This window comes from Natator depressus, chromosome 24 (assembly GCF_965152275.1).
Source record: "Natator depressus isolate rNatDep1 chromosome 24, rNatDep2.hap1, whole genome shotgun sequence".
Classification (NCBI taxonomy): Eukaryota; Metazoa; Chordata; order Testudines; family Cheloniidae; genus Natator; species Natator depressus.
The window spans coordinates 9038711-9054410 of record NC_134257.1 but is presented as its reverse complement, the minus strand read 5'-3'; the positions used below and the strand labels follow the sequence as shown (position 1 = coordinate 9054410).

Genomic DNA, 15700 nt, shown 5'->3' with positions numbered 1-15700 from the left:
TGGTCGTGTAGACCACATGCATGTGTACGCGCCAATTTTAAAACAGAACATCAGTATTCAGACCAACAAGGGCTCTTCTGAGAAACTTGTCCTGTCCTTCCCCAAATAAACCTAGCGAGACAGAATGGTTTTGCTCACGTATGTGTTTGTGGGGACTCGGAACAACATGCTGCTGACAGATAGTCATAGGGCTTGTCCATAGCGCTGCAGCGTAGAAATTATCTATGTTGATGGGATGCTCCAATCGGCATAGGCAGTCCACCTCTCTGAGAGGCAGTAGCTAGGTCAGTGGTCTTCCATTGACCTAGTGCTGCTACAGGGGGATTTAGGTCAGCTTAACTACATTGGTCAGGTGTGTGGATTTGTGTCACCCCTGAGTGAAGTAGCTGGGTTGACCTGACACTTCCGTGTAGCTAAAGAAGCCTGCTAGCTAAAGTACCAACTCCTGGAAGTGTCACAGTTAAGATGAGGGGTGAAAAACCCAGCCACTCTTACAAGGTTGTAAACAATCATTAAGGAGGTAGGGAAATATGTGGCCAAATCATGGAAGATCTTTCATACAGCGTCTTAGAATTTGGTTTCTTGAGTGTTTTGGGGTTTGCCAGATATTTTGCCACTTATTCATACAAGTCTATGACATCAAAGGGGAAATTCTTCTAGTAAACTTCATCATGTATATTTCTGTAGCGCCTTACGGAGCAAAGGGGTTAGATGTGGTTTTATAGCACAATATTCCAGTGGGCTATCTGAAGGTTACTGCTAGAAGTTGGCCTATGTCTGTTTCAGATAATCCACTCTTTGGGGCGTAAATTGGATCCTTTTCTATTCTCAGTCTTTCTGCAGGTTTCAGAATCCTAAGTCGCATTCAGATCTGGTGTAAGCAGTGCAGTGCCGTTCACATCAGTGGAGCTCCACCCACAGAAGCAGTTCGGCTCCTTTATGATGGAGATGGGAGGATTTGTTTTATTCTGATCTTTTGGGCTGGTTGAAAATTTTACATCAAAACTTTTTTTTTTTCGATAGAAAAATTGGGGTTTTGACTAAGTTTTCCCTGGCTGTCCACAGAGAACTTTGGTTGTGTTCCAAGAGGCAGTAAAGAATTTTTTTTAGATCCTTTGGGCATTCCGACAGGCACATCTTAGTAGGATCCAAGTGCCAGACGTGACACTAGAGTTGTGAAGAGTGGGATATCAGGGTTTGCTAACGGGGTTTTTGGAGACGTATCGTTGGTGCCTCTGTGTGCTTCTTGAGCTCTGTGAATCCTGTTCACACAGCGAACAAACACTCATGACTCCCATGGGAGGGAGGGCTGTGCTTATTCCCATTTTACAGAAGAAGATGCAGCGGAGAGGGGTAAAGTGATGTATGCCCAAGGGGATCAGAGCTGGGACTAGACAGCAAGGATGGTCTAGTGGTTAGAGCACTGGTCTGGGACTTGGGAGAACCAGGTTCAATTTCCCGTCCTGCCACAGGCCTCCTGTATGACCTTGGGTGAGTCAAAAAGGTTATGCCCCTACGGCAGTCCTAGGGTGTGACTGCAGCTCGTGTAGACGGACCCGAGCTGGTTAGATTGAAGCTAGCGCGGGTCCCGGAGTAGCGAAGCCTGGGCGGCGTGGGCTCTGGCGAAGGCTGTACAAGCCCACCTGGGTAATTACTCGCAGCGCAGCTTCACTGCTGCACGACCCAAGCTAGCTAGGTTAAGGCTAGCGTGTATCTGTCTGTGAGCTGCAATCGCGCCCTGGGGCTGCAGTGGAGACATGCCTTAAGTGTCTCTGTGCCTCAGATCCCCCTCTGTACAATGGGGATAACAGCCCTGCCGCCCAGGGGTTGTGAGGATAAATACACTGAGGCCCATGTGGTGACGGGGATCAGAACCTGAGACACAGATAGACAGCTGGGGTTACAATGTCCGAGCTTCTGGTCCTGTGCATGGCCTGCTGCTCTGTGATGCCAGCAGGGTCCGTGTCAGTCCAGGAAAGTTTCCTGCACTGTGATATTAAATCCTCTGTCTTCCTTTTCTTAGACTCTTCCGGATTCTTCACCATGGGTGACATGAAGACCCCGGATTTCGATGACCTCTTGGCGGCTTTCGATATTCCGGACATCGACACCAATGAGGCCATCCATTCTGGCCATGAGGAGGCTGAGGCTCACATCAAGCAGGTCCCCGGGGAGCCCGTGGCCCCTGAACATGTCCTCCCGCACACAGACATCACCGCCGTCAGCGTGATAGTGAAGAACACGGTCTGCCCCGAGCAGCTCGACCCCTTGGATGGCCGCGGCAAAGATGGGCACGGCCTCGGGCCCCGCCTGCTGCAGAATGGCTTTGGTGCCCCCGAGTTGCCCAGGTCCCCCACCTCCAGGCCGGGGGAAGTGGTGGCATCGTCCAATGGAGAGTGCTGGGCATCAAAGGAAAAAGGGGCAAAACCCCTGGACATCTTTTCCCACTTCAGCCCCGATCCCCATGAGGAGAACTCTGCGGATCTGATCGACGGGCCTCGGGAGGGCAAACAGAAAGAGAAAGCCCTCTCTGTGCCCTCTCTCTCCCCATCCCCCACCCCATCTCCTGCCCTGTCGCCAGACTGCAAAGAGCCAGCTGGAGAGAGCACAGAGAGCCTCCCACCGGCTTTCCCGCAGCCCTTTGAAACCAGCCAAGCAGGGGCCATGAATGGCTCCCCTGCCACCATTCCCCTGATCAAGAAAGAGGAATCCGACTCAGAGGAGCTGGACCATGGGGCCAGCCCCAAGGGTTTGGCTGCAGCCCTGCGTGACAGCCCCTTGGGGCACCTGAAATCGGTCACTGTCCGCTATTCCACGGATGATTCCCCTGTGACATCCTGGCCCAGCTCAGATCCAAACCTTGACAGCAGCACCAGCAACCTCCCCGAAGTGAAAGACTCGCCCACCAGCCCTCAGGAGCCGTTCTTCAAACCTTCCCCGCTGGCGGAGGGAAGCCCCGGGCCCCTTGGCTCCCCCAAGCTGCTGGGGAGCAGCCCCCTCAAGGAAGAGCAGGAGGCTTTAGAGAAACCCCCGCGGAGTATGTCGAGCGGTGAGGAGGAAGAGGACGACGATGATGATGGCAGCAACGACTCCCCCTCTTCCAGTTCCTCGCGGCCCCTCAAGGTGCGGATTAAAACCATCAAGACGTCTTCCGGCAGCATCACCCGGACGGTGACCAGAGTCTCCTCCGATTCGGAGCCAGGAGCTGCCAAGCTGCCTTCGGAGCCAGGTTCTCAGGAGACCGCCACCGAGGGCGCTGTGCTCCCGGCTGCAGTGGTGAAAGAGGAGAGCATGCTGGAGGTGCCCAAAAAGAAAATGGAGCTCTCCAGCCCCCTGAAAGTCATAGAAGGGCCCAAAATTGTCAGTGTCCAACTCGGCAATGGCACCAAAATCAAAGGGACTGTCCTGCCAGTCACCACCATCCAGAACGCCAGCAGTGCCATGCTGATTGCTGCCAGCGTGGCCCAGCAGAAATCCGTGGTGCTGCCGGGCAAGGCTGTGACAAAGAACATCATCAACCTGGTGCCGCAGACCCTCCCCAAAGCCGACACCAGGACGAATGTCAGCACGGTGACCCAGACCACCACCGTCACCACCACGGCCAACCAGAAGGTCAACGGCACCACAGTGGTGATGGTGCAGCCGCAGAAGCCTTCGCCCACCATTGCCGGCACGGTCATCTCCAGGAGCCAGTCCAGCCTGGTGGAGGCTTTCAACAAGATCCTGAACAGTAAAAACCTCTTACCAACCTACAAACCCAACCTGAATCCTCCGGCAGACTCCAGCCTGGCTCTCCCGCCCTTCGGGTACCGCTGCTTGGAGTGCGGGGACGCCTTCGCCCTGGAGAAGAGCCTGGCTCGGCATTACGACCGGCGCAGCATGCGCATCGAAGTGACCTGCAACCACTGCACCAAGCGCCTGGTCTTCTTCAATAAGTGCAGCTTGCTCCTGCATGCTCGGGAGCACAAGGACAAAGGCCTGGTGATGCAGTGCTCCCACTTGGTCATGAGGCCTATTGCTCTGGATCAAATGATTGGCCAGCCGGACATCACCCCCATAGTGTCAGTGACCTCCCTTGCCGCTGGCAAAGTGGCTGGAGTGTCTCAGGAGGCCATGGGGACAGCGAACGGGACTCAGGACCAACCCATCCTGCCCCTGACCGGCAGCTCAGAGCAAACTAGCTATAACTGCTTCCGCTGTCTGGAGTGCAAGGAGCAATGCAAGGACAAAGCCGGGCTCGCTGCACACTTCCAGCAGGCTGTGACCCCGGGAACAACCCCCAGCACGGTAGGTAGAACAGCTCCAACCTTCTGCCAGAGGCCCCCTCTCTTATTGCAGGGCTGCTAGCTCTTTCCTGAGGGAGGCAGCATGGCCTAATGGTGAGACAGGGAGCATAGCAGGCAGGAGACCTGGATTCTACTCCCGACTTTGCTACGGATTCACTGTGTTGACCTCAGGCAAGTCCTTTCCCTTCTGTTTCAGATTCTCCCTCTGCAGAATGAAGCTGTTCGCCCACAGGTAGAGGCATTTGAGATCCTGAGATGAAAGGCGCTGGGTATATGCACTCTGTTGTGTTAGCAGCTCTCTCTACTGCCTCGTACCTGATTACTTCCTGTATCATGCGGCTGCTATTTGCAAAATTTCTATTCACAGAGGCAGCTTCTGTTGCAGGAAACCAGGCCGTTGTAGAGCAGCGGCTCTTGACCTTTGGGGGTCAGGACCCGTTTGTAAACCTTGGTGGCCTGTTGCGACCCAGTAAATAGCTTCAGTGCAAAAAAAAAAAATCTGGTTTACAAAATATCTTACCCACAACATGTGAGAGAGACGTTAAGGTAGTAAGTACATCGTGCATACCCTAGCAGCAGGTAGTGCAATTTTAGTACTGCGCGTCTGGCTGGGCTCGGCTTCCCGCAACCTCCGGGGTTGCAGCACGAGTATGGCCTAGCTCCCCTGGCTGGACGACCAGGCCAAATTTGTGAGAGTGGCGTTGCAACCTGGTAAATGGAGTCACGGTGCCACTCAAATTTGGCCCGGCTTGCCCCTGTCGTGATGGAGCTGAGCCTGGCCAGCCCCATAGGATTGGAGCCAAGGGAGCTGACTCCCATACGGCTCGTTGACACGTTCTGGTAGCCAAGTTTTGGGTTGGAAAAACCTTCTTGTAAAAGAGAAGGAATTGACCTGGGAGACTAAATGTGCTGCCCTTAGTGAAATAGGGGATGTAAGCATGTGCAAAGTTTGAAGACTGGAAGGAGCAGAAGGTGAGGAAGATTGCTGAGAGTGGCGCAGGAAAGGTAATCTCAGACAACCGGATCTGTTAGTTAGCCTGGGGGAAAATTCGTAGGGAAGCCTATAGCTGAAATGGAGAAACCTTGAAAAACTATTTGAAAGGGAATGATCTTAAATTGACTGGATGGTCTCTCTGCTCTGTCGCTACAGTTCAGGGTCTGCTGACTCTACATAGATATGCAGTTCCCAAGAGAGTTCAGAGTTAGTGTCCTACATGCTCCCAGTATCTGTCTGGTTAGAGAAGAGCATAAAGTTGCACATTCAGTTCTATGTAACCCACTTACACCTGGTCCCTTTCAACTCATGTATATTTCAGAGATACCAGACAATTTCCCCAGCTTCTGTCACTTTCATGGAATGTTAACTATTAGCAAGTAATTAATCCTCTGTTGCACTTTTAAAAAACACATTTCTTTGTATTATCACTCGGAAAGTGGCGAGTCTCTTGGAAGCACCAGATCTAGGGTTTAATTCTGTGGTGGTCCAGGTGGGGTAGATTTTCCGTCACTGGCAATTTTTAAATCAAGGTTGGATGGTTAATCAAAAAGAACTCTAGTTCAAAGAGGAATTAATTCTAATCATCAAGTTAAATCTGTGGAGAAACCTGGATGTATTAGCTCCCTGCTTGAGAGCTAGGCCTGAGATCCCGTCCACTTCCTGTTTGCTGCTAACACATCCTGGGTCGCTCGGCATGATGGCATCCAGCAGTGTCTCAGTATTAAAGCGGAGTATAGATTTGATTTTTAAAAGGCAGAATGAGCTTGAATACAGTTTATTCGTACCTTGGTATCCAGAGTCCCATAGGGGACCTACAAATACTGCCCACCTTAACTTTGTCCTTTTAAATTGTTAGGCTCATTGGCTTCCTTCCTGTGAAAGGAATTGGCTGTTGCACCTTCACTGTTTGTTTACTTCCGAGCACTGTGACAGCCAGACGATGGTTTAAATTCAGGTATTACGACGCTGTAGTTAAGGCTGAGCATTGGTCTCTGTTTAAAGGTTGGCTCTAAAATCCTCCTGCTCACTGCAATTGGCTTGGAACTTGCTGTGCCCCTTGAGGATGCAGAGTGGGAATAGCAGTCCAAATTTGGGGCTATTTGAGTAAGGGGTTCCTGAGATACAGCCTTCTTAAAAACCAGCATGGGACAAATCCAGCTAGTTCTTGTAACACTTGTTTGCACACATCTGGGGCGCTTACTATGTCTGTCACTTGGCATTTACTCTACCTCGTGCATGGCACCCGTCACCCTGTTGGGACACAATATTGAAAAAGTTATTGACCTGAGAGTTTGGACCTAGAGAACAGATCCAAACTGATGTGTGTGTGCGTGGGGATTAGGGGGAGGATGTGGAAATGTGCGTAAGTATGCCATCAGCTCTGCTTATTCAGAGTCCCAGAGTAGCTCAGGGGGATGTGCTGTGACCCCCAGCCATCCTCATAGACCGGGGGTTTGAGCCTGGCAGTAGGCTATTTCTGCCTGTTAGAAAGGGATTCTTTTACACTGTTTGGAAAGTAGCATCTAGTATCCCAGCAAAGTTAGAAGGCCCTGTTAATGTCTTGAATGTACTGCTGCTCTGAATATTGCAATGCTGTGTATGATGCCCATGCCTGGATCATGCAAAGTGTACTGCAGGGAATTCTGCAAACCAGGGTAGACCCATGCTGATTCCTCTCCAGAGGGACCTGGACGGGCACGGGGGGATGTGCTCTGGTGGCTCAACTCCTAGACCATGAGGTAGAGTCCTGCCCTCAGCAGGCCTTTGAGAACGAATGCTGGGCCCCGGTGCTAGGTTTGGCTTGGGTGGCACCGCTTTCTCAGCTGATACAATTTCCAGCCCGGTGTCTTAATGTGACTCGTGCAGAGTGTTCTGCGGGGAAGTGATCGTGTACCTGGAGAACAGGGTATGCCCTGAATTGCCGACGCAGCACTCTCACACAGCTGGAGTTACGGATAGCATGCAGACCATGGGGAAGGCTGGCCTTTCGGGGCCTTGCTAGGTTACAAAGGCTGTGGGTGTCTGATGTAGAGATTCCCAAAGGGTCTGGAAAGCTCCTTGAGACACAAGGGGTGTTAGTGAGGAGTAGCCTTTGTAGGAGAGGTGGTGGCTCTTGGGGAGGGGTGGGTGGTGGATACTGCAGCCGGAGGTGGAATTGCCAGCTTGGGTCGAGCTGTGATTAAGCTAATGTTAAATAGCAGCAGGAGGGGCTAGCCATGGAAGGACTTGGTGTCTGTCTGCCCCAGGAGGAAGTGAGGTCTTTTCAAGGCTAAAGTCACCTAGAGCAGTGGTGTGCAAACTTCTCCAGTTGCACCCCCGCCCCCTTACCATTAACGGAATCTGTCCATGCCCCACCCACCCCCATTACTGCACAACCAAGGCAGTGCCAGCACTAGGCATAAGCAGAGTAAGCAATTGATTGGGTCTGAGCAGCCCAAGGGGGCCCCCTAGTCACTTTTTGTTGTTATGGCTCCAGTTGGTCACTGATTCCATGATTTTATGTAATCTTTGCGCCTCAGCCAGCTCAGGCTGTCAGCCCTGGCCAGTGGTGGGCTTGGGCTATCTATTTTTGGGGGGGGGGAAGGGAAATTACTTGCTTAGGGCCCCCAATGTTTTAACACTGCCTCTAGGTTGTGTGGCCCACTGAGCTGAGACGGGGTGGAGGTGGCGCTCCTTCCCTGCCCTCTGTAGGGTCCCTGCCACAGGCTGCCTGGTGTCACTGCTCGCCCACCTCCCCGCGCCCCCAAACAATCTGCCAGAGCGTGCCCCACAGTTTGTCATCAGTGCCTGCCAAGATGTGGGGCCACATTCTTAGGGTGTCTGTCAGGGCTGCAGCGAGCAGATTCCTCTTCCAGGACTGTTGGGCTGAGGTGCCCTTTGAAAGTGTCTGTCTGAGAAAAGGTGAACGGGCGAGTGCCGCTACCAGCCATGGGAGGGATGGAACGTGCCCCTGGCTTCTATAGCTGCGGAGAGTGGACGCTGGGCGTTTCACAGGTTGGACGGTCATGCTCCTTAGCCAGCCAGGGCTCAGCCTACGACCAGATCTGCTTTAAGCTGAAGGTGGAAGGGTAGATAAAGGGGCAAAGGAGAGGGAAAATATGCTCTGGGGAGGGAGGGGCTGAGAAGGGGAGATGCACACCTGCCTCCTTGCGAACGCTTAGTTATGTAACCCACATGGAATGAAACTTTCAACCCCTTGTGAAATAACCCAGGCCTGTGCTTTCTCTCCCTGCCTTGTTAGCAACTGCACCCTCCAGACATTTCCCCGCAGGGCCACACTCACCACTGCACTACAACAAAATGCACAGGAGGGTGAAGAACCCTTTGAGAATGACACCACGTCCTTTGCCACAGGAGCCCCTTACCTTCAAGCCCACCTGATAATCACGCCTCCCTCCACTAACCCCGTCTCCTGCAAAGAACAGCTCTTTCTGGTTCCGAAAAAAAATTCACTGCCAAGAAGCGTTGGTCCTGCAGAGTTAAGGGTGCCCGGTGGTACCTTGTGCCTTTCCAGGACTTCAAGTTCAGCTCAACTCAAACTTCTGAAAAGCAGGAACTAGAATTAAGGGAGACACCAGCTGCGCAAGGCAACCGTAACTCTGTCATCTTTGCGCAATGGCCAACATGCATCCTAGCCCTGTGCCTTCAGAGTACAGAACACTTGGGTAACAGGGCATTTGAGCACGGGAGCGGCTTCTAACACCTATGGGCATGTCTGGGCCACAGACACTGTTTGCATAGCCCCGTCAGCCAGGGTTTTTCCAACAGCATGGGAACCCCACCTCCCCGCTGCAGTGACAGAAGCGCTCTTCTGCGTCTATATGTGGGGGAGATTGTTTGCCAGCAGAGTGGCGTTGGGCAGGAGCAAGGGTTTTCTCTCAGCCCTGGCTGGCACAGCTGTGACTATATAATGCTTCAGTGTAGACCAGGCCTAATGCAAAATGTGTTTAGAACCGCGTGCTCAGCAGGAGCTACCTACGCCTGCCCCGCACTCGCACCGAGTCTGCTCCACAGGTGTAAGGCCACAATGGTTGAACTGTACAAGGCCGTAACCCCCTCTTACGCTCTCTTCAACTTTACCTCAGGATTCCAATTAGCACCGTACTTCCACTTACACCCCCCCCCCCCCCCTTAACTCCACAGACCGCGTCTGCCAATCGTCACTGCAGGAAAGAGCCATGTATTGTTACTGACACGACCTACACAACTTCCTCATGTCCCCTTATTACTGTCACCCTTACCAAAGGATTTCCCGGGGCAATTGCCAGCCCCCAGGGGGCAGACTTAAGGTGAAGTTGCGGAGATGGCATGTACCTTACCTCTTTATTTCCTGGCTTTCGGAAGTTTAGCTGAATTCACATGTTCTGGAAGGGCACAAGATATGGTGAGACAGGCAACCTTAACTCTGCATTGACAAAGTGAATTAACAAGAGGCCATTAGAACTGCAAGGCAACTGTATTGTCCTTCTTTGCCTGTGTTATGTCCTTGATGTCTGATCTCAAAAGCCTAGATCTGGTTATGACTGGCCTGTCCCCTAACCAAACCCTCCTGTCTGCTTTTCCTTTGTTGTTTAAATCTGTTGTGCTGCCTGAACTTGTCAGCAGAGTTTTCTCTGCTTCAGTAACTCCTAGGATCGGACAGAGCTGGAGTGAATACACACACAGCTCTGGAAGCTTGATCTAATTGCAGCTTTGGTTGCCAAATCTAAATAAGGGTGCACTTCAGACACACGTGCCTTTTCCCCATCTCTTTTAGGAAAAGTCAGGACTGGCGTGTCCTGCAAAATGCTCTCCCAAGCGTGCAAGCCTGGACTCAGCAATGGAGTGCCAATCTGGGGCCCCTTGAGTTCTGATTGTCTGCCCTAGCTACAAGGGTGTTGCAATCCCTTTTCTCCATTGTTGAGAGAGAGGCTCGCCAGTCAGCGTACAACAAACCGCTCCAAGCCTGTAACTCCTAGGCTGTTTTGAACTAGTCTTTGCTGCTTTCTATTGTCCAGTCCATTGCTCCCTGCTATTTTCTCGCTGCTAAATTGTACTCCTCCTAGCACATTGGACCCAAGCCTGAGTAATTACAGGGCGAGGTATCTGGGGGAAGCAATGGCAGGGGCCCAGAAAGGAGGTATATGGTAGCTGGCTCTAGGCTGTGGATTTATGCAGCAACCTTTAAATTCCAGATGCGTCCAAAGCGCATTACAAATTCATGGGGAGCCATCCGTGTTGAAAGGGTTAATTCGAGCGTTTCTGTCCTTCCCAGACTCCTGCACGCACTCCTCCTTTCTCCTTCCATCCACTGGCTCCAGCTGTCGACCTTGGCTTCTCCTCCCACAGCTCCTTCCCCAGCATCACCCTTCCTGTGGCCCCCTTCGCCTCCTGAAATCCTTATCCAGGCTTCTGCTTCCCTCTTAAGTACCACAGCTCCCCGAAGCGTGGCCTTCTGGAGTCCCGGCACATGCTGACCGACCACAGCTCTTGCACGTACAAAGACCTGCAGCTCTACCGCTGAGCCTGCTGGTTCGTTCTAGGATTCAGTTCCAAACTGCCCTCTGTTTTTATGGATTCACACAGACCTGGTGTGGGGGTGTCTCACTATCACCTTCAGCTTCTCTGGCCGTCTGCTACAGCTTCCCAAGTCCGCTCCTCCTCAGCTCCTGCCATTCAGGACAGGCTTTTGGTATCTCACTGCCTCCTTGAATCTCTCTCTCAATCTGAGCTGTAAATGTCCCCTTCCCCTCCCTTGGCTGTACCTCCTTAATGTCTCTCTCCCCTCTAATTTAGTCTCATACAATGGCAGAAGAGGGGGTGGGTTCTGGAACCAGTTTGGATCGAAGATGCACTGCAGAGCGAAATTCCTAACAGACCGCTCTGGCTTACATTGAACGGGGCTCTTCCATCTGTTTGTTTTTTATCTACGCTTTTGAGAAGCAGAAAAAGGCACTTTTATTCCACACTTTGTGTTCTCCTAGCAGCCGTTGGAAAGCAAGTCAATACAAGCAGCAGCCGCCCACGGGATACAAGTCACTGAACCAGTGCTGCAGTGCCAATGCAATCGACATACCCTGCCCTCGCTAAGCATTGCCCTCCAAGCAACCTGGCTGGGTGGCTGGATTTGGGCTGGTCTGGTTCACACTGACTGTTGCATATTAATGTATATTGCAGACTAGGGTTCTTTTCCTGGCTCTGTTGAGCGACCTTGGGCAAGTCTCTGTGCCTCAGTTTCTCCTCCTACCCCGTGTGACTTTTCCGTTTAGCTCATATGCTCTTTGGGGCATGGATTCTGTTACCATGGGTTGGGTACAGAGCTATTGAGGCACCTAGTGGCAGTAACAAGCAGGGCCTTTTCTCAATCCGACCGTATGAGTTTATTCAGCATCTCGTGCCATGGGGCCCTGATCTCAGCTGGCCTCAGGCCAGGGGTGGCCAACCTGGGCTCCAGAGCCCCATGCGGCTCCTTGTATAGGCACCGACTCTGGGACTTGAGCTACAGGCTCCAACTTTCCAATGTGCTGGGGGGTGCTCACTGCTCGACCCCTGGCTCTGCCACAGGCCCTGCCCCGACTCCACCCCTTCCCACCCCCTCCCCTGAGCCTGCCCTGCCCTCACTCCTCCCCCCCCCCCCCGAGCATGCTGCGAAACAGCTGATTGGGAGGTGCGGGGAGGGAGGGGGAGGCGCGGATTGGCGGGGCTGCTGGTGGGCAGGAGGCGCTGCTGGGGGGCTGCTGATGTATTACTGTGGCTCTTCGGCAATGTTCATTGGTAAATTCTGGCTCCTTCTCAGGCTCAGGTTGGCCACCCCTGCTCTAGGCGCTATCATAATACTAACCCTTGCCTGCCTGTGCTGGGTTGGAAAACAGTTTAAAAACAGCCCCCTCTTTGTAAAATCTAAACTTGTGCAGGCCTAATTCAACCACGCACCCACTGCTTCTTTATACCCTACGTTGGGCTTGGTTAGATGTTCACAGGTTTTCCCGGGGCTAGGAATAGAGCCGGGAGGGAAGGGGACACGTGGCCAGTGTGTTGCTCTTGTACAACCTAGTGAAGTCGGTGGCAGCAGGAGGTGCCACGCGATGGACGCTCACGTGACCTGTGCTTGCTTTTCTCCCCCGCCCCCCAGGTGTGCACGACCTGTCCCATGATGATGCCCAATCCCTGCAGCTTTAACGCTCATCAACGGATGCACAAAAACCGACCCCCTCACGTGTGCCCCGAGTGCGGCGGGAACTTCCTCTTGGCGAACTTCGAGGCCCACCTGAAGGAGGCCTGCCTGCATTTCTCCAGGAGGGTGGGGTACAGGTACGACGCTGCAGCTTGCCATGCTTTCAGGTTCTCATTACGCGACACCAGGAGCTACGCGGGTCTCAACTTTGGCAGCATAAACCGGTATCAGGGGCTTGTGATCACCCTGGCCTTCCCGCAGGGCTGGGGATGGGTCCTGACTCGGTCCCAGCTAGGTAGGAGTAGCCTGGAGGGGTCCCAGTCAGGTTAAGTTGAGAAGCATGGGGCTAGCCCGATGACACAGGCTTTGGGTGGCAGATGCCGCAGGGAAAGGTTTCCATGCAGATTCTTTCTGCTTGGCTCGGTCACTGGTGCAAAGTGGAGGATGAACTATCAGCTTTGCTTCCTTCTTCGGGCTGTCATCCATCCGTTCAACTGCTGATGAAGAATTTTCCTGTTGCTGTAAGAAGGGGCAAGAGCTCCTAGGTGAGCAGTTCAAATCCATCCCTGGTTGGCTGTAACTGAGCCATGTGATGGCTGGTGGCCATGTGAAATTAGGGGGTTTGGAGGGATGGGGTGAGGCTCATCCCAGTTCTTTCTGGGCAGATGTCCACAGCATGTCCCACCGTCATAACTGGCACAAACTGGCCCCTGGGATTATCAATCTCAACAGAGGCCAAGGAGTGAATGGTGGTGGAGCCTGGCCCTTCTGGGTCAGGGCTGAGACACCACGGCAGGCCGACTGTTGGCAGGAACCTGACTCATCCCGTGGTGCACCTGGCCTGTTAATAAAGAGGCCTTCTGGATCCAGGATTGCCAGCAGCTAGGAGAAGGATGCTCCAGCGGTTAGGACTCGAGACCTGTTCAGTTCCCTGTTCTGCCACAAAACCCCTTGTGTGACCTTGGCCAAGTCAGCCTCTGTGGCCCATCTGTACAATATGGTGAATAGCTCTGCCCTGCCTTGCCTCACAGGGGTGTTCCGAGGGTAGACGGCAAGTTTAAAACAAACATAAGGAAGAACTTCTTCACACAATGCATAGTTAACCTGTGGAACGCATTGCAGGGGGATGTTGTGAAGGCAAAAATCTGACTGGGTTCAAAAAAGAACTAGATAAGTTCCTGGAGGATAGGTCCATCAACAGCTGTTAGCCAAGGTGGTCAGGGATGCAACCCCCTGCCCTGGGTGTTCCTAAACCTTCAACTGCCAGAAGCTGGGACTGGACGACAGGGGATGGATCACTTGATAATTGCCCTGTACTGTTCATTGACTTTGAAGCACCTGGCCCTGGCCACTGTTGGAAACGGGATGCTGGGCTAGATGGACCCTTGGTCTGACCCAGTCGCGCCGTTCTTAAAAATACGTTACAGATTGTGAAGCGGTTTGAGGAAAGCACTGTCTGAGAAATAGGTGGTATTTTTATTCCATGCACATCAATTATCTTCAGCAGAACTCAGAACTGGTGCTGTTTCCTGCTCTCTCCCTCTTTGAACAGTTTCCTGTACCCTGCAGGAAGGATCCAAAACGCTCTAGTGAGTCAGCCCGTTCCTGGGCAGTAACGCAGGCTCTCTGGGGCAGAGATCTCGCAGCGGAGAAGTGCAGCTGGCTGCAGACAAGCAGCTTGTGGGAACGTCTCTGTATTCGTCCGATCGTTTCCAAGCAGAAATCTGTTCGACTGCTTTTGTCTTGAAAGTCTTTCTCTGCCTGTAGGGCCACATGTCTCACTCCCAGCAGGGCTGATTTTGATCCCGCCCCTGTGTATCTCTTCGGGTTCCTCTGTAAGCACAGTGATCAGATAGGAATGCATTAGCTGACTGTACTGAGTAGCCGTTCCCTGCTCTTACTCTGTTAACCATTAGACAGTGACCCCCCACCGAAGGGCTAAAATCCGGGGCGGGGGGAGAGGCGGACCAAAGAGCAGCAGATGCACTTGCCTCTAGAAAGTGGCAAAGGAATTCCAACTGGGCACATTCCACTAAGCCTGCTTTGAACTCTGCCAGCGCACAGCCCAGCGTGGGCTGTCTTTGCTCACTGTTACGGGGGGGAAGGGGCGCGGGAGGGGAGTCCCAGACCTAATCCTGCCTCCTTACCGTGTGTTCTTGCCTCCAGGTGCCCCAGTTGCGCCGTGGTGTTCGGAGGGGTGAATTCCATTAAGTCCCACATCCAGACCTCGCACTGCGAGGTTTTCCACAAGTGCCCGATCTGCCCCATGGCGTTCAAGTCGGCCCCCAGCGCCCACGCTCATATCTACACGCAGCACCCTGGGTTCAGCAATCAGCAGTCCAAGTAAGTAACCTCAGCCGGGTACCACCGCGAGCTGGGATCTGGGGAGCAGACCCCGGGTCCCACCCGATCAATAGCTGGAGCGGGGAAACTTCTGAGGAAAACTCTCTGGTACTCCGGGAGGGAGTGGAGGAAAGACCGTTCCTCAATAAGTACAGTCGCTAGGAGCACTGTGCTGTTCAGGCCGCCGCCTGCCAGACGGGAGGGAAAACCAGAGGCCCTGACAACTTGTCATTAAAGAGCCCACGGTGTGTTTTGCAAAACTAGACGGTGCTCAGCCTGATCTGGAGAGCGGCAGCAGCTCTTGAGTTTACAGCACAGGACTCCTGGGTTCTGTTTCTACCCCTAAGATCAGGTCCACACTCAAAAGTTAGGTCAACCCAGCTATGGTGCTCAGGGGTGTGAAAAATCCACATTACTGAGCTACGTAGTTAAGCTGACCTGACCCCAGTGTAGACAGTGCGAGAGCGATGGAAGAATTCTTCCGTCCACCTAGCTACCACCTCTCCGGGATGCAGATTAACTACGAATCCTCCCGTCGCTGTAGGGAGGGTCTACACTGAAGCACTGTGTTAGGGGGCTTATTCCTTCACCCACTTACTTCCCTGGTCCTTCTCACATGAACAGAGAGCAACAATACCCGAAGTCCAAAGGTGCAAACAATTCAATGTTTATTGGGGTGAACTTTTAGCAAGCATGATTCCAGTTTCCTTCCTTAGTGTCCCCCCTTCCCAGCTCTGACACCACAGAGCCTTACCTGTGTCCCTGTTCCCATTCCCCCCCTTAGCAAAACATGATTCCAATTTACCCCCCCATTCCCTGTTCCCATTTTCCCCACTCACTTCCTGATTCCTGACTAACATCACCTCTCCTACTATAGCAGAATATATAGTAAAACTTGAGTTCTGCTTAGCTATACCTTAA

The 15700-nt window shown here is 52.8% G+C and overlaps 1 protein-coding gene across 3 annotated transcripts in view; it reads left to right on the top strand.

Annotated features, from left to right (window-relative positions):
* The window catches only part of ZNF687 (zinc finger protein 687), a 48795-nt gene that overhangs the window by 25039 nt on the left and 8056 nt on the right, over nucleotides 1-15700 (top strand). For all 3 annotated transcript variants that reach the window (XM_074938848.1, XM_074938849.1, XM_074938851.1), the window contains 3 exons: nucleotides 2024-4287; nucleotides 12395-12573; nucleotides 14603-14779. In XM_074938848.1, coding sequence (XP_074794949.1) covers nucleotides 2044-4287; nucleotides 12395-12573; nucleotides 14603-14779 — 2600 coding nt within the window. In that variant the 5' untranslated portion in view covers nucleotides 2024-2043. The remainder of the gene's footprint in view (nucleotides 1-2023; nucleotides 4288-12394; nucleotides 12574-14602; nucleotides 14780-15700) is intronic.